This window comes from Oncorhynchus tshawytscha, linkage group LG21 (assembly GCF_018296145.1).
Source record: "Oncorhynchus tshawytscha isolate Ot180627B linkage group LG21, Otsh_v2.0, whole genome shotgun sequence".
NCBI classification, from domain to species: Eukaryota; Metazoa; Chordata; class Actinopteri; order Salmoniformes; family Salmonidae; genus Oncorhynchus; species Oncorhynchus tshawytscha.
Genome location: NC_056449.1, coordinates 41,146,533 through 41,169,363, shown reverse-complemented (window position 1 = coordinate 41,169,363; position 22,831 = coordinate 41,146,533). Strand labels below are relative to the sequence as shown.

The following is a 22,831-nucleotide window of genomic DNA, read 5'->3' as shown; positions in this document are numbered from 1 at the left end:
CACCTCAGAGTTCAGCACCCTCCCCAAGTCTGTTAATACGGTTACATCCACCACTACCAACTGACAGTCCCTTCCCCCCCAGTCTCTCCGCTGCAGAGTAGTCAACACAGCAGTCTGAGGTGATAGTGAACCTGCAGATCAGCAGTAGCAAGTGGTCTAGGCTTCCCTTCCTTCCTCTCTACAACACGTCATTATCCAGAGAAAGATACTCTTTTTTCTCTCCATCTGACTTTACATTTTTTTTTTATTACATGCATCACCAGAAAGACATGCGAAAAATAAACAAGTAAATATATTTGATAAATTAAAACAGATCGTACTGAGATGATTAAACTCGTTCTTAGTAATGATCTAAAAATTCTTATCGTGTTCACCATGGTTACGAAAGACACTCACACTTCCCTTTCTGAGAGTAATTCTATCGAAGACCGTGGTATTTCAACACATATTTCTACAGACCGAAGTTACTAAATCGTTCCATCGTCCATAAAAATGAGCACCAGTGGAAAGTCTGATGTGGATCGTAAAATTGATTTATTAACGTTGCAGAGAAATGTAATTAAATGTATAATACAAAACAGATAAGAAATAAGTGAGTTGCACAAAAATAGGTCAACCTTTTATACATACAGAGCAATTCTGTCTTTATCTTATCAGCCCCAGAGACAAGACAAATACATGTTACTTCCTCAATTCTCTGAGAAACAAGGCCATCACAGCCATGCCAGTCTCACACAGCCATGTATAGCAACCTGCTGGGTCAAAACCATATGTCAAATACTATTTGACGTGCACTTGGGACAATCCAAATTGGTCCCCATTGTACCTGGCAAAACAAACCAGGCACAGCATTCAGTAGGTGACAGTATTCCGTGATGTAAATTCAGAAGTCCATGGAGCTGTGTGCCAGGTAGTCTTTCCGTCCGATATTGGTGACCTGTTTGGTCTGCATGGCCTCCAGTTTGGGACAGTCTGTGATACGATGACCAAGACCACCGCAGAATGTACAGCCTCTCTCTCCTGGGGAACAGTAGCAAGAAAAACAACAGGTAGGTTAGAATGGAGGAGGAACCAAGAGATGGCAGACATCTGGGCTATTAAAATCATAGTTACAGCAATAAGCTTTTAATTTTAAATAGTAACTTCTGTGAATAGAAAAGGAGAAATGAGTGACAGAGAAGCAGCAGAAGCGATAGAAATATATGAACAGAAAGAGAAACACAAACAGTAGAAGTCGGGAAGTTCACATCCACTTATGTTGGAGTCATTAAAACTCGTTTTTCAACACCTCACAAATTTCTTGTTAACAAACTATAGTTTTGGCAAGTCGGTTAGGACATCTACTTTGTGCATGACAAGTGATTTTTCCAACAATTGTTAACTGTATCACAATTCCAGTGGGTCAGAAGATTACATGCACTAAGTTGACTGTGCCTTTAAACAGCTTGGAAAATTCCAGAAAATGATGTCATGGCTTTAGAAGCTTCTGATAAGCTAATTGACATCGTTTGAGTCAATTGGAGGTGTAACTGTGGATGTATTTCAAACTCAGTGCCTCTTTGCTTGACATCATGGGAGAATCAAAGGAAATCAGCCAAGACCTCAGAAAATAAATTGTAGACCTCCACAAGTCCGGTTCATCCTTGGGAGCAATTTCCAAATTCCTGAAGGTACCACGTTCATCTGTACAAACAATAGTACAAACAATAGTACACAAGTATAAACACCATGGTACCACGCAGCCGTCATAACGCTCAGGAAGGAGACGCGTTCTGTCTCCTAGAGATGAACGTACTTTGGTGCGAAAAGTGCAAATCAATCCCAGAACAACAGCAAAGGACCTTGTGAAGATGCTGGAGGAAACAGATACAAAAGTATCTATATCCACAGTAAAATGAGTCCTATATCGACATAACCTGAAAGGCCGCTCAGCAAGGAAGAGGCCGCTGCTCCAAACCCGCCATAAAAGAGCCAGACTACGGTTTGCAACTGCACATGGGGACAAAGATCGTACTTTTTGGAGAAATGTCCTCTGGTCTGATGAAACAAAAATAGAACTGTTTGGCCATAATGACCATCGTTATGTTTGGAGGAAAAAGAGGGAGACTTGCAAACCGAAGAACACCATCCCAACCGTGAAGCACGGAGGTAGCAGCATCATGTTGTGGCGGTGCTTTGCTGCAGGAGGGACTGGTGCAGCTCACAAAATAGATGGCATCATGAGGACTGAAAATTACGTGGATATATTGAAGCAACATCTCAAGACATTAGTCAGGAAGTTAAAGCTTGGTCACAAATGGGTCTTCCAAATGGACAATGACCCCAAGCATACTTCCAAAGTTGTGGCAAAATGGCTTAAGGACAACAAAGTCAAGGTATTGGAGTGGCCATCACAAAGCCCTGACCTCAATCCTATAGAACATTTCTGGGCAGAAATGAAAAAGTGTGTGCGAGCAAGGAGGCCTACAAACCTGACTTGGTTACACCAACTCTGTCAGGAGGAATGGGCCAAAATTCACCAAACTTATTGTGGGAAGCTTGTGGAAGGCTCACCGAAACGTTTGACCCAAGTTAAACTATTTAAAGGCAATGCTACCAAATACTAATTGAGTGTATGTGAACTTCTGACCCACTGGGAATGGGATGAAAGAAATAAAAGCTGAAATAAATAACTCTCTCGACTATTATTCTGACATTTCACATTCTTAAAATAAAGTGGTGATCCTAACTGACCTAAAACAGGGAATTTTTATTCAGATTAAATGTCAGGAATTGTGAAAAACTGAGTTTAAATGTATTTGGCTAATGTATGTAAACTTCTGACTTCAATTGTATATATGTGCGTGTGTGTATATCTATATATGTATCGAGAGAGAGAGAAAGGAAGGATAGTAAAGTAGCAGAAAGAGACCAGGATAGTGCGCGTTACCTCCGATATCCAGCATGGTCTCGTCTCCTGTCTGTAGGACCTGGAGAACAGGAGGAACCTTCTGCTTGGCTTCTATCAGCAGGGCCTTCAGATCCATCAGCACCGACTCATCTACAGGAGGGAAGATTTCAGGGTTGTGAACAATAAGAACCAAAAGAAAAGGACTGCAATAGCGAGGAACTACCTGGACTTATCCGAGCATCATTTGTATTTTCTGTTGCAAATTATTGTGTAAAAAAATTTAAAAAAAAGAAAGTTATTTAAGTATCTTAATGGAATTACAACCCAGGGCATTAGACAGGTGTTCTCTCTACAAATCTGTTTTAAGGGGCATCTGATACAACAGCCATGGATACAGACCCCAGGACATGATACATGGATACAGACCCCCAGAACATGATACATGGATACAGACCCCAGGACATGATACATGGATACAGACCCCAGAACATGATACATGGATACAGACCCCAGAACATGCAGCGGAAACCAACATGATGGCTAAATGTTAAGGAATCAAGTGGGGGCTCGTTTCTTACCACAGCCTTTGTTGATGAAAGTGGTGGCGATCCCAGTCTTCCCTGATCGACCGGTTCGACCAATCCTGTGGACTGGAACAAACAACAACACACTGTTTTTTTAGTCAGTCGGTGGATGAGTCTGATTATAGAGAAGGAATACATGAGATTTAGGGGTACCAATAACATGCACTAGAGGGGAGATATGAGCAGATTAACATGAGAAGAAATGGGGTAACATGTACTCTCCCTCTAGGCCAGGTTACTCTCTCTCTCTAGACCAGGTTACTCTCTCTCTCTCTAGGCCAGGTTACTCTCTCTCTCTCTCTAGGCCAGGTTACTCTCTCTCTCTCTCTAGGCCAGGTTACTCTCTCTCTCTCTCTAGACCAGGTTACTCTCTCTAGACCAGGTTACTCTCTCTCTAGACCAGGTTACTCTCTCTCTCTCTAGACCAGGTCTAGGCCAGGTTACTCTCTCTCTCTCTAGACCAGGTTACTCTCTCTCTCTCTAGACCAGGTTACTCTCTCTCTCTAGACCAGGTTACTCTCTCTCTCTAGACCTCTCTCTAGACCAGGTTACTCTCTCTCTAGACCAGGTTACTCTCTCTCTCTCTAGACCAGGTTACTCTCTCTCTCTAGACCAGGTTACTCTCTCTCTCTAGACCAGGGACCAGGTTACTCTCTCTCTCTAGGCCAGGTTACTCTCTCCTCTAGGCCAGGTTACTCTCCCTCTAGGCCAGGTTACTCTCCCTCTAGGCCAGGTTACTCTCCCTCTAGGCCAGGTTACTCTCTCCCTCTAGGCCAGGTTACTCTCTCTCTCTAGACCAGGTTACTCTCTCTCTAGACCAGGTTACTCTCTCTCTAGACCAGGTTACTCTCTCTCTAGACCAGGTTACTCTCTCTCTAGACCAGGTTACTCTCTCTCTGGACCAGGTTACTCTCTCTCTGGACCAGGTTACTCTCTCTCTAGACCAGGTTACTCTCCCTCTAGACCAGGTTACTCTGAAGCACATTGTGGTAACTGCTGATGAAAAAGGGCCTTGATCAAATCATATTGATTTCTGACTGTAAATTGCTCTGGATAAGATTGTTCTGCCAAATGACCAAAATGTAATGTAAAAAAAACCCCAGTTGATTAATTGAGATGTAAAGTCTTACCATAGTTCTCTATCTCCTCTGGCATATCATAGTTGACCACGTGCTGTATAGCAGGGAAGTCCAGACCTTTAGACGCGACATCAGTAGCTACCAAAACATCCTTCTTCCCTTCCTTAAAGGCCTCGATGGCCTTGGTACGCTCCTCCTGGTCTGGAAACACATAGCAGAGTGGGAGTGAAATAGCACCCCTATTTAGGTAGTCCCAGCAGGAAGAGAAGGGGTTTTACACTTACCATTTCCTCCACTCCTTTCAGCACTAGGGCACATGTTAAGGGCAGGGGACTAGTGGTTGAGGTAGGAAAACTAAGGGGGGGTTTAGTGATCTTACCTTTTCCTCCGTGGATAGCCACAGCCTCCACTCCTTTTAGCAGGAGATATTCATGAATGGCGTCCACGTCTGCTTTCTTCTCAGCAAACATCAACACCTGGGTGACAGAGAACAACACTACCATCTTACCTTCTGATTAAACACACAACAACACTACCATCTTACCTTGTGATTAAACACACAACAACACTACCGTCTTACCATCTGATTAAACACAACACTACCATCTTACCATCTGATTAAACACACAACAACACTACCATCTTACCATCTGATTAAACACACAACAACACTACCATCTTACCATCTGATTAAACACACAACAACACTACCATCTTACCTTCTGATTAAAACACAACAACACTACCATCTTACCATCTGATTAAACACACAACAACACTACCATCTTACCATCTGATTAAAAACACAACAACACTACCATCTTACCTTCTGATTAAACACACAACAACACTACCATCTTACCTTCTGAATAAACAACACACACATTTAGTATATTAACATGGCCTTGTCCTGGGCTAGAGAGGAAACAGAACTAAAGGTCAAACAGACCGTACTAACTAAAGGTCAAACGGGCAGTACAGACCTCTTTACCTATAATTAGTACTGCGGTTGACCTCTACCTTTAGAGAGTACTGCGGTTGACCTCTACCTTTAGAGAGTACTGCGGTTGACCTCTACCTTCAGTACTGCGGTTGACCTCTACCTTTAAAGAGTACTGCGGTTGACCTCTACCTTTAGAGAGTACTGCGGTTGACCTCTACCTTTAGAGAGTACTGCGGTTGACCTCTACCTTTAGAGAGTACTGCGGTTGACCTCTACCTTTAGAGAGTACTGCGGTTGACCTCTACCTTTAGAGAGTACTGCGGTTGACCTCTACCTTTAGAGAGTACTGCGGTTGACCTCTACCTTTAGAGAGTACTGCGGTTGACCTCTACCCTTAGAGAGTACTGCGGTTGACCTCTACCTTTAGAGAGTACTGCGGTTGACCTCTACCTTTAGAGAGTACTGCGGTTGACCTCTACCTTTAGAGAGTACTGTGTTTCACCCATCTACTGACTAACCAGCGTGGAAACAGAAAGTTAACTAGTATAAGTCATTACCATGTCATGTGGTAGAGTACTAACCAGAAGTAAATTAGTAAAAGTCAATTCTGTAACTAGACACACAGGCTGGATGCTGTGAGAGAATGGAGGCTACCTGACAGGCACAGCATCACCTCACCTAGGCTGGATGCTGTGAGAGAATGGAGGCTACCTGACAGGCACAGCATCACCTCAGCTAGGCTGGATGCTGTGAGAGAATGGAGGCTACCTGACAGGCACAGCATCACCTCAGCTAGGCTGGATGCTGTGTGAGAATGGAGGCTACCTGACAGGCACAGCATCACCTCAGCTAGGCTGGATGCTGTGTGAGAATGAAGGCTACCTGACAGGCACAGCATCACCTCAGCTAGGCTGGATGCTGTGAGAGAATGGAGGCTACCTGACAGGCTTACTTTACCGTAAGCTTTCTTCTGGAAGCAATAATGATGTAAGATAGATCTAGTTTTTGAGACATGACATGTAGCACTTTAGAATATGCATTTATTTTTTAAAACAAGGGTATCACGGCACTGAGCGTACCGCAAGCTTGCTATTCTCAAAGCCTTTTATATTTCATTCAGTGTTATGGTCACTTAGCTTTTTTGATCCGCGGAAAGAACATAGACAACCTCAGCAACATAGACAACCTCAGCAACATAGACAACCTCAGCAACATAGACAACCTCAGCAACATAGACAACCTCAGCAACATAGACAACCTCAGCAACATAGACAACCGCCGCAACATTAAAACAAATACAACGGCCACAAACATCACAACATAGACAACCGCCACATCAAAGATATCCTCAACAACATAGACATGTCAGAACAAAGACAACGGCCACAACAAAGACAACGACCACAACAAAGACAACGGCCACAACAAAGACAACGGCCACAACAAAGACAACGGCCACAACAAAGACAACGGCCACAACAAAGACAACGGCCACAACAAAGACAACGACCACAACAAAGACAACGGCCACAACAAAGACAACCTCCACAACCGTTACAACAAAGACAACGGCCACAACAAAGACAACCTCCACAACAAAGACAACGACCACAACAAAGACAACGGCCACAACAAAGACAACGACCACAACAAAGACAAACGGCCACAACAAAGACAACGGCCACAACAAAGACAACGGCCACAACAAAGACAACCTCCACAACCGTTACAACAAAGACAACGGCCACAACAAAGACAACCTCCACAACCGTTACAACAAAGACAACCTACACAAGCATCACAAAAAAGACAACCGTCACAACAGCCACAACCGCCACAATCAAGACAACCGCCACAACCATCACAACAAAGACAACCGCCACAACAAAGACAACCGCCACAACCAAGACAACCGCCACAACCATCAGAACCAAGACAACCGCCACAACCGTTACAACAAAGACAACCGCCACAACCGTTATAACAAAGACAACCGCCACAACCGTTACAACAAAGACAACCGCCACAACAAAGACAACCTCCACAACCGTTACAACAAAGACAACCTACACAAGCGTCACAACAAAGACAACCGCCACAACAAAGACAACCTCCACAACCGTTACAACAAAGACAACCTACACAAGCGTCACAACAAAGACAACCGCCACAACCGTCACAACAAAGACAACCTCCACAACCATTACAACCTACTCAACCGTCACAACAAAGACAACCGCCACAACCATCAGAACAAAGACAACAGCCACAACAAAGACAACTGTCACAAGAAAGACAACGGCCACAAAAAAGACAACCTCCACAAAAAAGATACCGCCACAACAAAGACAAAAGTTTGTGTGAGAAAGCTGCACCATTCGGTCAACAGATCTGAGTGCTAATTATCATCGGATGTATTAGGTTACAAAATCAGTCTTTCTGTACATAATGTTAAATGATATGTTACGGAACAACCTCACTGAACTATTCAGAACATGAATAATCATATTTGTCTTGGTAAAAGTTATTTTATAACATAAGGATGAGAAATTTCATCACCAAAGCTCATTTTCACCCACTCGGAGAGGGACACCCTACAAAACACAAAGATGTAACTAGAGGTCAGGTTGTTATTAGCCAGTTTGTTACTAACCAGAGGAGGAGGGGTTGTTACTAACCAGAGGAGGAGGGGTTGTTACTAACCAGAGGAGGAGGGGTTGTTACTAACCAGAGGAGGAGGGGTTGTTACTAACCAGAGGAGGAGGGGTTGTTACTAACCAGAGGAGGAGGGGTTGTTACTAACCAGAGGAGGAGGGGTTGTTACTAACCAGAGGAGGAGGGGTTGTTACTAACCAGAGGAGGAGGGGTTGTTACTAACCAGAGGAGGGGGGTTGTTACTAACCAGAGGAGGGGTTGTTACTAACCAGAGGGGGTTGTTACTAACCAGAGGAGGAGGGGTTGTTACTAACCAGAGGAGGAGGGGTTGTTACTAACCAGAGGAGGAGGGGTTGTTACTAACCAGAGGAGGAGGGGTTGTTACTAACCAGAGGAGGAGGGGTTGTTACTAACCAGAGGAGGAGGGGTTGTTACTAACCAGAGGAGGAGGGGCTGTTATTAACCAGAGGAGGAGGGGCTGTTATTAACCGGAGGAGGGGCTGTTATTAACCGGAGGAGGGGCTGTTACTAACCAGAGGAGGAGGGGTTGTTATTAACCGGAGGAGGGGCTGTTACTAACCGGAGGAGGCGTCTTCTGTAGACACTCTAGCAGGTAAACCATCTTAGCCTCTTCCTTCACATACTCCACTTCCTGAAATTCAATACAATGTAAAAACAATCAATGTAAGCATTTTAATAGTCATATATATATACACATCAGAAAGTCCATTTGCAGTCATTGGCAAAAGTACACAAAACCTATTTCATATACGATATTCCTGTGAAAACCTGCTTTAAAGAAAGTGATTATCGTGCGTCCCAAATTGTACCCTCCTCCCCATATAGTGCACTACTTTAGGCTAGACAGGGCACTACTTTAGACCAGGCAGGGCACTACTTTAGACCAGGCAGGGCACTACTTTAGACCAGGCAGGGCACTACTTTAGACCAGGCAGGGCACTACTTTAGGCCAGGCAGGGCACTACTTTAGGGGCCAGGCCAGGTCACTACTTTAGGCCAGGCAGGGCACTACTTTAGGCCAGGCAGGGCACTACTTTAGGCCAGGCAGGGCACTACTTTAGGCCAGGCAGGGCACTACTTTAGGCCAGGCAGGGCACTACTTTAGGCCAGGCAGGGCACTACTTTAGGCCAGGTAGTGCACTACTTTATAGACCAGGTAGTGCACTACTTTATAGACCAGGTAGTGCACTACTTTATAGACCAGGTAGTGCACTACTTTATAGACCAGGTAGTGCACTACTTTATAGACCAGGTAGTGCACTACTTTATAGACCAGGTAGTGCACTACTTTAGACCAGGCAGGGCACAACATTATAGACCAGGTAGTGCACGATATAGAGAAGAGAGTGCTACAGTATTTGGGACGGATCAATAATTTTTCTGCTGGTGTGTTGTACCTGAATGACGTCCAGGCTGGCAGCGCCGGCCCGGCCCACGTTGATGGTGATGGGTTTGACCAGGGCACTCTTGGCAAAGTTCTGGATCTTCTTCGGCATGGTGGCACTAAACAGAAGAGTTTGTCTCTGGCCCTGCAAATCAAATCAAATTCACACGCGCTGAATACAACAGGTATAGATAGACCTTACAGTGTAAAGAATATATAAGTAAATATATAATAAAAGTAACAAATAATTTTAAGAGCAATTGAAGAGCAGCAGTAAAATAACAATAGCGAGGCTATATACAGGGGGTACCGGTACAGAGTCAATGTGGAGGCTATATACAGGGGGTACCAGTACAGAGTCAATGTGGAGGCTATATACAGGGGGTACCGGTACAGAGTCAATGTGGAGGCTATATACAGGGGGTACTGGTACAGAGTCAATGTGGAGGCTATATACAGGGGGTACCGGTACAGAGTCAATGTGGAGGCTATATACAGGGGTACCAGTACAGAGTCAATGTGGAGGCTATATACAGGGGGTACCGGTACAGAGTCAATGTGGAGGCTATATACAGGGGGTACCGGTACAGAGTCAATGTGGAGGCTATATTCAGGGGTACCGGTACAGAGTCAATGTGGAGGCTATATACAGGGGGTACTGGTACAGAGTCAATGTGGAGGCTATATTCAGGGGGTACCGGTACAGAGTCAATGTGGAGGCTATATACAGGGGGTACCGGTACAGAGTCAATGTGGAGGCTATATTCAGGGGGTACCGGTACAGAGTCAATGTGGAGGCTATATACAGGGGGTACCGGTACAGAGTCAATGTGGAGGCTATATTCAGGGGGTACCGGTACAGATTCAATGTGGAGGCTATATTCAGGGGGTACCGGTACAGAGTCAATGTGGAGGCTATATACAGGGGGTACAGAGTCAATGTGGAGGCTATATACAGGGGGTACCAGTACAGATTCAATGTGGAGGCTATATTCAGGGGGTACCGGTACAGATTCAATGTGGAGGCTATATTCAGGGGGTACCGGTACAGAGTCAATGTGGAGGCTATATACAGGGGTACAGTACAGAGTCAATGTGGAGGCTATATACAGGGGGTACAGAGTTAATGTGGAGGCTATATACAGGGTGTTACCAGGTACAGAGTCAATGTGGAGGCTATATACAGGGGGGGTACAGAGTCAATGTGGAGGCTATATACAGGGGGTACAGAGTCAATGTGGAGGCTATATACAGGGGGGGTACAGAGTCAATGTGGAGGCTATATACAGGGGGGTACAGAGTCAATGTGGAGGCTATATACAGGGTGTTACAGTACAGAGTCAATGTGGAGGCTATATACAGGGTGTTACGGTACAGAGTCAATGTGGAGGCTATATACAGGGGTACCAGTACAGAGTCAATGTGGAGGCTATATACAGGGGGTACAGAGTTAATGTGGAGGCTATATACAGGGGTACTGGTACAGAGTCAATGTGGAGGCTATATACAGGGTGTTACGGTACAGAGTCAATATGGAGGCTATATACAGGGGGTACCGGTACAGAGTCAATGTGGAGGCTATATACAGGGGGTACCAGTACAGAGTCAATGTGGAGGCTATATACAGGGGTACTGGTACAGAGTCAATGTGGAGGCTATATACAGGGGGTACTGGTACAGAGTCAATGTGGAGGCTATATACAGGGGTACCGGTACAGAGTCAATGTGGAGGCTATATACAGGGGGTACCGGTACAGAGTCAATGTGGAGGCTATATACAGGGGTACTGGTACAGAGTCAATGTGGAGGCTATATACAGGAGTACTGGTACAGAGTCAATGTGGAGGTTATATACAGGGGCTACCAGTACAGAGTCAATGTGGAGGCTATATACAGGGGTACTGGTACAGAGTCAATGTGGAGGCTTTATACAGGAGTACTGGTACAGAGTCAATGTGGAGGCTATATACAGGGGGTACCGGTACAGAGTCAATGTGGAGGTTATATACAGGGGCTACCAGTACAGAGTCAATGTGGAGGCTATATTCAGGGGGTACCGGTACAGAGTCAATGTGGAGGCTATATACAGGGGGTACCGGTACAGAGTCAATGTGGAGACTATATACAGGGGGTACAGAGTTAATGTGGAGGCTATATACAGGGGGGTACAGAGTTAATGTGGAGGCTATATACAGGGGTACCGGTACAGAGTCAATGTGGAGGCTATATACAGGGGGGGGTACAGAGTCAATGTGGAGGCTATATACAGGGGGTACCGGTACAGAGTCAATGTGGAGGCTATATACAGGGGGGTACCGGTACAGAGTCAATGTGGAGGCTATATACAGGGGGTACCGGTACAGAGTCAATGTGGAGGCTATATACAGGGGGGTACAGAGTCAATGTGGAGGCTATATACAGGGGGTACCGGTTCGTTGAGGTATAAAGGGTGATGTTAAAAGCATTGCTGTTTGGTTCAGTTAGAAAACATACCGCTAGTCGTCACTACACAGAAACAGTGATATGTTGTGATGTGTTCAGGAGCGATCTGTGGTTAAAATGCCCCCTTGTGTCCAGAACTGGTTTAAACCAGTTTATATCCAACTGCTTTAAACCAGTTTATATCCACACCTTAAAGTAGGAGAAGATAGTTCTGATGTCTTCTTCGAAACCCATGTCTATCATTCGGTCAGCCTCGTCTAGAGCCAGATAACGACAGATATCCAGACTGATCATCTTCTTCTGCAACAGGTCCATCAGACGGCCGGGGGTCGCCACCATCATGTGGACACCACTACAAAACACAGAGTTCAACAGGGTCAGGGGTCAAACTGGCCCTCACATAGCTGACTGACTGGCTGACTAGTTGACTGGCTGACTAGCAGCTGACTAGCTAGCTGACTGACTAGTTAACTGGCTGACTAGATGACTGACTAGTTGACTGGCTGACTGGCTGACTGACTAGTTGACTAGCAGCTAACTAGCTAGCTGACTGACTAGTTGACTAGCTGACTGACTAGTTAACTGGCTGACTAGATGACTGACTAGTTAACTAGTTGACTGGCTGACTGGCTAGCTGACTGGCTGACTGACTAGTTGACTGGCTGACTAGCAGCTGACTGACTAGTTAACTGGCTGACTAGCTGACTGACTAGTTGACTGGCTGACTGACTAGTTGACTGGCTGACTAGCAGCTGACTGGCTAGCTGACTGACTAGTTGACTGGCTGACTAGCTGACTGACTAGTTGACTAGTTGACTGGCTGACTAGTTGACTGGCTGACTAGCAGCTGACTGGCTGGCTGACTGACTGACTCGTTGACTGGCTGACTAGTTGACTGGCTGACAAGCAGCTGACTGGACCCTCTGACTGGCTAGCTGACTGACTAGTTGACTGGCTGACTAGCTGACTGACTGGCTAGCTTACTGACTAGTTGACTGGCTGACTAGTTGACTGGCTGAGGTGACTGACTGGCTGACTAGTTGACTGGCTGGCTGACTAGTTGACTAGCTGGCTGACTAGTTGACTGGCTGACTAGTTGACTGGCTGGCTGGCTGACTAGTTGACTGGCTGACTGGCTGACTGGCTCAGAGTACTTACTGTTTGACCACCTCCATCTGGTCTTTGACAGACATGCCTCCTATACAGAGGACTGATCTCATATGTGGAGCCCCTTCTTCCTCCAACAGCTTACAGTAGTATTCTATGATGGTGTGGGTCTGTTTAGCCAACTCTCTCTGTAGGGAGAGGAGAGGGACATCCGAATCATTACAGTAGTATTCTATGATGCTGTGGGTCTGTTTAGCCAACTCTCTCTGTAGGGAGAGGAGAGGGACATCAGAAACATTACAGTAGTATTCTATGATGCTGTGGGTCTGTTTAGCCAACTCTCTCTGTAGGGAGAGGAGAGGGACATCAGAAACATTACAGTAGTATTCTATGATGGTGTGGGTCTGTTTAGCCAACTCTCTCTGTAGGGAGAGGAGAGGGACATCAGAATCCAACACAGGTTTGAAACCTCATCGGTCACCAGTCAAATCTTCTATGGAAGAGAAAGCAGTCAGGAGCTGATCAGGGTACAGGGTCCTTCACTCTTAAAGAAGGTTTGTCTCTAACCTCTATCATAACATTACAGTGTGAAGGACTTACTGAGGGACAGATGATGAGACCGTAGGGCCCTTCACTCTTACAGAAGGGCAGTTTCTTCTCTTGCTCCAGAGAGAACATGATGATGGGGAGGGTGAACACCAGAGTCTTCCCTGAACCTGTGAAGGCGATACCGATCATATCCCGGCCTGAGAGACTGAACACATACAGAGATAAAGAGGAAACCAATCAATTATATCGCATTGATATAACCAACCAATCACATCGTATTGATATAACCAACCAACCAATCACATCGTATTGATATAACCAACCAATCACATCATATTGATATAGCCAACCAACCAATCACATCGTATTGATATAACCAACCAATCACATCATATTGATATAACCAACCAACCAATCACATAGTATTGATATAGCCAACCAACCAATCACATCATATTGATATAACCAACCAACCAATCACATCATATTGATATAGCCAACCAACCAATCACATCATATTGATATAACCAACCAACCAATCACATCATATTGATATAGCCAACCAACCAATCACATCATATTGATATAGCCAACCAACCAACCAACCAATCACATAGTATTGATATAGCCAACCAACCAACCACATCATATTGATATAACCAACCAACCAACCAACCACATCATATTGATATAGCCAACCAACCAATCACATCGTATTGATATAACCAACCAACCAATCACATCATATTGATATAGCCAACCAACCAATCACATCGTATTGATATAACCAACCAACCAATCACATCATATTGATATAGCCAACCAACCAATCACATCATTGATATAACCAACCAACCAATCACATCATATTGATATAACCAACCAACCAACCAATCACATCATATTGATATAGCCAACCAACCAATCACATCGTATTGATATAACCAACCAACCAATCACATCATATTGATATAACCAACCAACCAATCACATCATATTGATATAACCAACCAACCAATCACATCATATTGATATAGCCAACCAACCAATCACATCGTATTGATATAACCAACCAACCAATCACATCATATTGATATAGCCAACCAACCAATCACATCGTATTGATATAACCAACCAACCAACCGCATCATATTGATATAACCAACCAACCAACCGCATCATATTGATATAGCCAACCAACCAATCACATCGTATTGATATAACCAACCAACCAACCGCATCATATTGATATAACCAACCAACCAATCACATCGTATTGATATAACCAACCAACCAATCACATCATATTGATATAACCAACCAACCAATCACATCGTATTGATATAACCAACCAACCAACCACATCGTATTGATATAACCAACCAACCAACCACATCGTATTGATATAACCAACCAACCAATCACATCGTATTGATATAACCAACCAACCAACCACATCGTATTGATATAACCAACCAACCAATCACATCGTATTGATATAACCAACCAACCAACCACATCGTATTGATATAACCAACCAACCAATCACATCGTATTGATATAACCAACCAACCAACCACATCGTATTGATATAACCAACCAACCAATCACATCGTATTGATATAGCCAACCAACCAATCACATCGTATTGATATAACCAACCAACCAATCACATCATATTGATATAGCCCTTTTTACTAGAATTGTTTTAGAGCTTTACAGTAACGGAGAGAGAAGCGAAGACAACCAATGAGAAGCCAGTTAAACATCGTATATCTTTGTACGGCCAGAAATCATGTTGACATCATAAGGAACTTCATCAGTGGTTAACTACTGTACTTACATGGTTGGAATTCCCTGGATTTGAATGGGTGTAGGGTGAACAATTCCCTTCTTTTTCAGACCTTTCAAGATGGCTGCAAACACATGGTGAAAGAGGGTTGGGGACTGAATGACTAGTCAATCATTTTTAACCACTACAAAAACATACCACTACTTTATTAACAAAAAAAACTAAATGGAAAATAATAAGGTTTTTAATGAAAGTTGAACGTGTCCGTGTGTGTCTGGTGTCTCTCACCCTGTGGGAACGTAGTGTGTGTGTGTCTGGTGTCTCTCACCCTGTGGGAACGTAGTGTGTGTGTGTGTGTGTGTCTGGTGTGTCTCTCACCCTGTGGGAACGTAGTGTGTGTGTGTCTGGTGTCTCTCACCCTGTGGGAACGTAGTGTGTGTGTGTGTGTGTCTGGTGTGTCTCTCACCCTGTGGGAACGTAGTGTGTGTGTGTGTGTGTCTGGTGTGTCTCACCCTGTGGGAACGTAGTGTGTGTGTGTCTGGTGTCTCTCACCCTGTGGGAACGTTAGTGTGTGTGTGTGTGTCTGGTGTGTCTCTCACCCTGTGGGAACGTAGTGTGTGTGTGTCTGGTGTCTCTCACCCTGTGGGAACGTAGTGTGTGTGTGTGTGTGTCTGGTGTGTCTCTCACCCTGTGGGAACGTAGTGTGTGTGTGTGTGTGTCTGGTGTGTCTCTCACCCTGTGGGAACGTAGTGTGTGTGTGTGTCTGGTGTCTCTCACCCTGTGGGAACGTAGTGTGTGTGTGTGTCTGGTGTGTCTCTCACCCTGTGGGAACGTAGTGTGTGTGTGTGTGTCTGGTGTGTCTCTCACCCTGTGGGAACGTAGTGTGTGTGTGTGTGTGTCTGGTGTGTCTCACCCTGTGGGAACGTAGTGTGTGTATGTGTGTGTCTGGTGTCTCTCACCCTGTGGGAACGTAGTGTGTGTGTGTGTGTGTCTGGTGTGTCTCACCCTGTGGGAATGTAGTGTGTGTGTGTTTGGTGTCTCTCACCCTGTGGGAACTTAGTGTGTTTGTGTGTGTCTGGTGTGTCTCACCCTGTGGGAACTTAGTGTGTGTGTCTGGTGTCTCTCACCCTGTGGGAATGTATGTGTGTGTGTGTCTGGTGTGTCTCTCACCCTGTGGGAACTTAGTGTGTGTGTGTGTGTGTGTCTGGTGTCTCTCACCCTGTGGGAACTTAGTTTGTGTGTGTTTGGTGTCTCTCACCCTGTGGGAACTTATGTGTGTGTGTGTGTTTGGTGTCTCTCACCCTGTGGGAACTTAGTATGTGTGTGTGTGTCTGGTGTCTCTCACCCTGTGGGAACGTAGTGTGTGTGTGTCTCTCACCCTGTGGGAACTTAGTGTGTGTGTGTCTGGTGTCTCTCACCCTGTGGGAACTTCATCTCCCTGAAGCTCTTGATCGGCGGAGGGATACCGTCACCGTCGACCAGGATGTGGTACTTCTTCCTGACGCGGTCGTGTCTCGCAGGGGGCATGTTCAGGATGTACCGTGGAGCCAACCAACTATATAAAACAACAACATTAACTTTATCTTTACTGTAGATTTTACACTTAACAGAAATATAAACACAACATGTAAAGTGTTGGTCCCATGTTTCATGAACGGAAATAAAAGATACCAGAAATGTTACAGATGCAGATAAAGCTGATTTCTCTCAAATTTATTAACATCCACCTGACAGGTGTGGCATATCAAAGAAGCTGATTGAACATCATGATCATTACACAGGTGCACTTTGTGCCGGGGACAAAGGCCACTCTAAAATGTGCAGTTTTGTCACACAGCAGAATGCTGCTGAAGGCTCAAGTTGAGGGAGCGTGCAATTAGCATGATGACTGCAGGAATGTCCAACAGAGCTGCTTCCAGATAATTTAATGTTTATTTCTCTACCATAAGCCGCCTCCAACATCATTTTAGAGAATTTGGCAGTACATCCAACCGGCCTCACAACCACAGACCACATGTAACCACACCAGCCCAGGACCTCCACATCCGGCTTCTTCACATATGGGATCATCAGAGGGGGGAGAGAGGGGTGCTAAAGAGTATTTGTCAGTAAAAAAAAGCCCTTTTGTGTAGAAAACTCATTCTGATTGGCTGGGCCTGGCTCCCCAGTGGATAGACCTATGCTCTCACAGGTTCACCCATGTCTGTGCCCGTCTCCAGTCATGTGAAATCCATAGATTAGGGCCTAATTAAAGTATTTCAATTGACTGATTTCCTTAAATGAACTGTAACTCAGTAAAAATTGATCCATTGTTGCGTTTCTATTTTAGTTCAGTACAGAATGTATTGCTACTGGATGTACCGCAGAGTCAACCAACTGAACTACACATGTTAGGTTATGCTATATTAACTCAGCATGACATGAAACACATCAAATAACAAGCACAGAAACACATCAGATTTAGCTTATTCTGGTGTGTGGTAGGAACTGTCAAAACGCTGTCATTTACCACAAAGTAACCCCTTATCAGTCACCCTCTAGAATCTGGACTCACACCTTGTTTTGATGGGATCATCATAGATGATGCCTTTGGCCATTTCCTTCACCGACATGAGAGCTGAAAGAGAAATAAACGATTAAGAGCTGGACTGGGATAAAAGCCTGCAACACAGCCCGTGTTGTCCACTCTTGAAGTGAATCTGAACTAGAACATCAGTGGCCCATTGACAGTGATAGGGTCAGTATGTACAGTAACATCTCTTCTCTGTACAGGGTCAGTATGTACAGTAATACCTCTTCCCTCTACAGGGTCAGTGTGTACAGTAACATCTCGCACCTCTTCCCTCTACAGGGTCAGTATGTACAGTAACATCTCTTCCCTCTACAGGGTCAGTATGAACAGTAACATCTCTTCCCTCTACAGGGTCAGTATGTACAGTAACACCTCTTACCTCTTCCCTCTACAGGGTCAGTATGAACAGTAACATCTCTTCCCTCTACAGGGTCAGTGTGTACAGTAACATCTCTTCCCTCTACAGGGTCAGTATGAACAGTAACATCTCTTCCCTCTACAGGGTCAGTGTGTACAGTAACATCTCTTCCCTCTACAGGGTCAGTGTGTACAGTAACATCTCATCCCTCTACAGGGTCAGTGTGTACAGTAACATCTCTTCCCTCTACAGGGTCAGTATGAACAGTAACATCTCATCCCTCTACAGGGTCAGTAACAGTCTCTTACCTCTTCCCTCTACAGGGTCAGTATGAACAGTAACATCTCTTCCCTCTACAGGGTCAGTGTGTACAGTAACATCTCACCTCTTCCCTCTACAGGGTCAGTATGAACAGTAACATCTCATCCCTCTACAGGGTCAGTGTGTACAGTAACATCTCTTCCCTCTACAGGGTCAGTATGAACAGTAACATCTCATCCCTCTACATGGTCAGTGTGTACAGTAACATCTCTCTCTTCCCTCTACAGGGTCAGTGTGTACAGTAACATCTCTTCCCTCTACAGGGTCAGTGTGTACAGTAACATCTCTCACCTCTTCCCTCTACAGGGTCAGTATGTACAGTAACATCTCTTCCCTCTACAGGGTCAGTGTGTACAGTAACATCTCTCACCTCTTCCCTCTACAGGGTCAGTATGAACAGTAACATCTCTTCCCTCTACAGGGTCAGTGTGTACAGTAACATCTCTTCCCTCTACAGGGTCAGTGTGTACAGTAACATCTCTCACCTCTTCCCTCTACAGGGTCAGTATGAACAGTAACATCTCTTCCCTCTACAGGGTCAGTGTGTACAGTAACATCTCTTCCCTCTACAGGGTCAGTGTGTACAGTAACATCTCTTACCTCTTCCCTCTGCCACACTCTGCAGAATCTTCTGTTCTTCTTTCAGCTGCTTCTCCTTGGCTGACTCTTTACGAGCTGTGGACATAAACAGACACATTTTAGCATTTAAGCAAAAAGACAACTCAAGATCATTATACATTTTAGAATCCATAACTGGTTTGACCTTCTGTTTTCTACTACCCATGGACAAAAAAAAACATAATTCACCACACTGAACAATGATCATTCCAATTCTAACTGTGAAATGATTCAAATTTCAAACGGCCACTGTATCACTTACCTTCGGCCTTTTCCTTGAGAACCTGGTGTTGATCCAGCAGGGAGACGTTAGAGCGTGGTCCCAGACCCTCGTCCTCATCTCTCTGCTCTCCTCCACTATCCTTCTGCTCCTCCTCTACCACCTTCCCTCGTAGACGCAGCATCTTCAGTTGCTGGGGGGGGGCACAGAGTGACAGGGTTGATTGGGAAGGAGAGATGGAGGGAGGAAAGTTATGGGTCATTGTGTTTGGTGGATCTACAGTACAAAACATTCTGATGCTGCCCAGTCAAAGCTAATCCATGTCTGTCAGCTACAGGCTCATATACACACACACACACACACACACAATCTGACACTTCCAGGGGATGAATACGAAAGGGAGAGGGAGACTGGGTGCTTACCATTTGATGCTTTCTGATTTTGACAGGTACGTATGGGACATAGTCATCCTCTTCAGATGGATGATCTGATCCGGACTTCTCCTCCTCCCCATAGGATCTCTGTGGAAACAAAGTACACCCCAAAAAATGTTTTACAAAAAGGAAAAGTGAAATGGTTTATTCAACTGCCTAACAAAACGATTTTCCAGTTTGCAAACAAAATGCAAAGCTACATCACAGATGAATAGGGTAAGTTCATTATTGGCATATTTGGCTACTAAAACATTTCGCTACAGTCGCATTAACATCTGCCTGCTAACCATGTGTAAGTGACAAATAAAATGTGATTTAAAGGAGCCTAGCGTCTATGAATGGGTCAGTTACAACGGGATCTTTGCTAGCTAGCTAGCAAGCTAGTGTGCTAACACTGCTAGCTAGGTTTGTTTTCCATAAAATTGAACACCACCTACCTTTTTAGTTCGGTGTTCTGTCTCCATTTTATTGTGTTATGTTATGGGTTACTACTGTAGCCTGTTAAATGCTGTTTTTGGACAACTTTATTTCCCCAAAATACATGAAAAATATACCCCACGTTTGGCGCTGTAAGAAAACACTAAAGATGCAGTTCGATTGTTTCTGTACGGCGAGCAGGAAATGACATATCGAACCAGCGTGAAAGACGTTTTGGAAAATCTAAAGTTTCTAAATCCACAGGCGCAATATCGCGAGACTTCCGGGAACAGACCAAACCCCAGGGAGTTTGAGAAGTCAATGAGAGAAGTGGAAAAAAAATAATTCCTTAGTTGTTCATTTTCTCGAAACATAAAGACACAACCTAGATTTGAGCAAATGTCTTAAATAGGTGAAGAATGGTATTACTCCAACGTCGTGAAACTGACACATTTTCAACAACTTTATATTGAAGGAGTACCTTCGTTTTGACGGACTGCACGTCCGACAGAGGAAGAAAACTCGGTGGACAATCTGTTTCCCTCCATCCAGCATGTCGTTTTTTTCGCCCAACCAAACATGGAGTTTTTGTCTGGATGTCAATGAGTGTCGAATTTGGTCAACAACAAAAAATTAATGGCTTATTTGCTACGTGAGGTTTATTTGATCGAATAGACGTTTCGTAAATGCTTAAGTTTTTACGAGTGTACTTATAAAAAAGTATGATGACATTCTGGCAACTTTGAGATAATAAAAAGCGTTACATCTCCAGATGATGCATGTCATGAGCATAGTAAAACGTAGCTTCTCTACATTGAATACAGGCGGTGGACATCACACCGTCATCGAATATTCAAAATAAGTTTACAAGAATGATACGTATCCCACCACTAGAGTGCCCGCCGTGCCGCTTCGTGGACAACGACTCCCATTGTTAGGGCGAAGAGACATGTAAATCTTGTCAGTATATCTATCATCTTTGGACCCTGATTTTTTATTTAACCAATTGATTTAACCTTTAACTATGAAGGTCGCCATGACATCACCTACAAGTGTGATTGGGGATTTCTATTGGAGAACAAGTTTTAACCTAAATTCATACGGTACTGTCTTTGGTCTGGCCTTGCATGACAACTCAAAACTGAGTTCTTCCGGCTGCTCTAAATTAATGTCCATGAGATTGAAGTGCGCGTGTGCAATAACTATATTCTCCCTGCCACGCCTAAACAACGCACATTTGTTAAAACTTTGGCAAAGGGTAAAGCATACAAAACTTAGTCCACTGTGTTCGTAACATATTCTAGTTTTGGGAACAGAAAACTGCATCGAGATCAAATGTTTCATAAATGAGCAGAATGTCGGCCAAAATCCATCTTCTCCCACTGCTGGCCACTGGGCTTCCTCTCATCACCATATTTGGGGGTGAGTGGAGACGCCATCCGGATGCTTCAGATTTATCCATCTGGCTCATTGTTCTGGCGTCCCTATAGACCGTAGTTCCTATTAGGGTAGGTATTAACTCCGCCATGTTTCGTTGGACAAAGGCTATGAGGAAAATGAATGGCGTTTTCGTAGGGTTTTTGGATAAACACGGAAAATAAGAATTGATGTAATAATAAAAAACACAAAGGCATCATTATTTCATAAAGGTCATGTTAACTGACTGCTGAGGTAACTCATTTCATAAAGGTCATGTTAACTGACTGCTGAGGTAACTCATTTCATAAAGGTCATGTTAACTGACTGCTGAGGTAACTCATTTCATAAAGGTCATGTTAACTGACTGCTGAGGTAACTCATTTCATAAAGGTCATGTTAACTGACTGCTGAGGTAACTCATTTCATAAAGGTCATGGGATCAACCAAAAAAGTTGGAAGTCCACACTCAGTGGACTACTTTAAAATGGTAGAAGCCCTCAAAAAACAGCCTTATGTTCTCCAGAGGCCTCAATCATTCTATATGGCTGGAGTAAGAAGTCTGGGTAGCGACCCTCGTGACTACAAACTGTCGGGAAGACTTGGAGAGCTCGTGTCAGCCAGACCAAGTTTGGCCCGTCCCTGTCTGCCATCCTCTGCTAGTCTGGACTTTAACATTATTACTTTGGTTGGAAATAACCTTTATTGATATTAGGCAATTCTGAAAGGAATTAATTTTTTACATGATGCATCTGTAACAGTATAACTTTAGACCGTCCCCCTCGCCCATACCCGGGCGCGAACCAGCGACCCTCTGCACACATCAACAACAGTCACCCACGAAGCATCGTTACCCATCGCTACACAAAAGCCGCGGCCCTTGCAGAGCAAAGGGGAACCACTACTTCAAGGTCTCAGAGCGGGTGACGTCACCGATTGAAACGCAATTTAGCGCGCACCACCGCTAACTAAGCTAGCCGTTTCACATCCGTTACATCAGCACCACCGCTAACTAAGCTAGCCGTTTCA

The 22,831-nt window shown here is 44.5% G+C and overlaps 1 protein-coding gene across 1 annotated transcript; it reads right to left on the bottom strand.

Moving 5' to 3' along the window:
• Positions 1-517: 517 nt before the first annotated feature.
• LOC112235333 (probable ATP-dependent RNA helicase DDX41) lies at positions 518-21,312 on the bottom strand. The gene is made up of 17 exons (XM_042303535.1): positions 20,407-21,312; positions 19,958-20,056; positions 19,578-19,728; positions 19,298-19,372; positions 18,003-18,063; positions 16,865-17,001; positions 15,498-15,570; positions 13,706-13,859; positions 13,157-13,293; positions 12,188-12,350; positions 9,570-9,701; positions 8,732-8,803; positions 4,933-5,029; positions 4,605-4,754; positions 3,469-3,540; positions 2,930-3,040; positions 518-1,020 (listed from the first exon to the last, which is right to left on the bottom strand). Exons 1-17 carry the CDS (start codon positions 20,431-20,433, stop codon positions 884-886), a joined length of 1,848 nt encoding a protein of 615 aa, XP_042159469.1. The 5' UTR covers positions 20,434-21,312; the 3' UTR covers positions 518-883.
• Between the last annotated feature and the right edge of the window lie 1,519 nt (positions 21,313-22,831).

What these genes read in the sequence shown, in the direction of transcription:
- LOC112235333 (XM_042303535.1), bottom strand. Translation starts at nt 20,433, where the DNA reads ATGGAGACAGAACACCGAACTAAAAAG. An exon ending in GAGTGTGGCAGAGGGAAGAG is followed by an intron (nt 18,064 to 19,297) that starts GTAAGAGATGTT and finishes TTTCTCTTTCAG; the next exon opens with CTCTCATGTCGGTGAAGGAA. An exon ending in ATCCAGGGAATTCCAACCAT is followed by an intron (nt 13,860 to 15,497) that starts GTAAGTACAGTA and finishes GTATGTGTTCAG; the next exon opens with TCTCTCAGGCCGGGATATGA.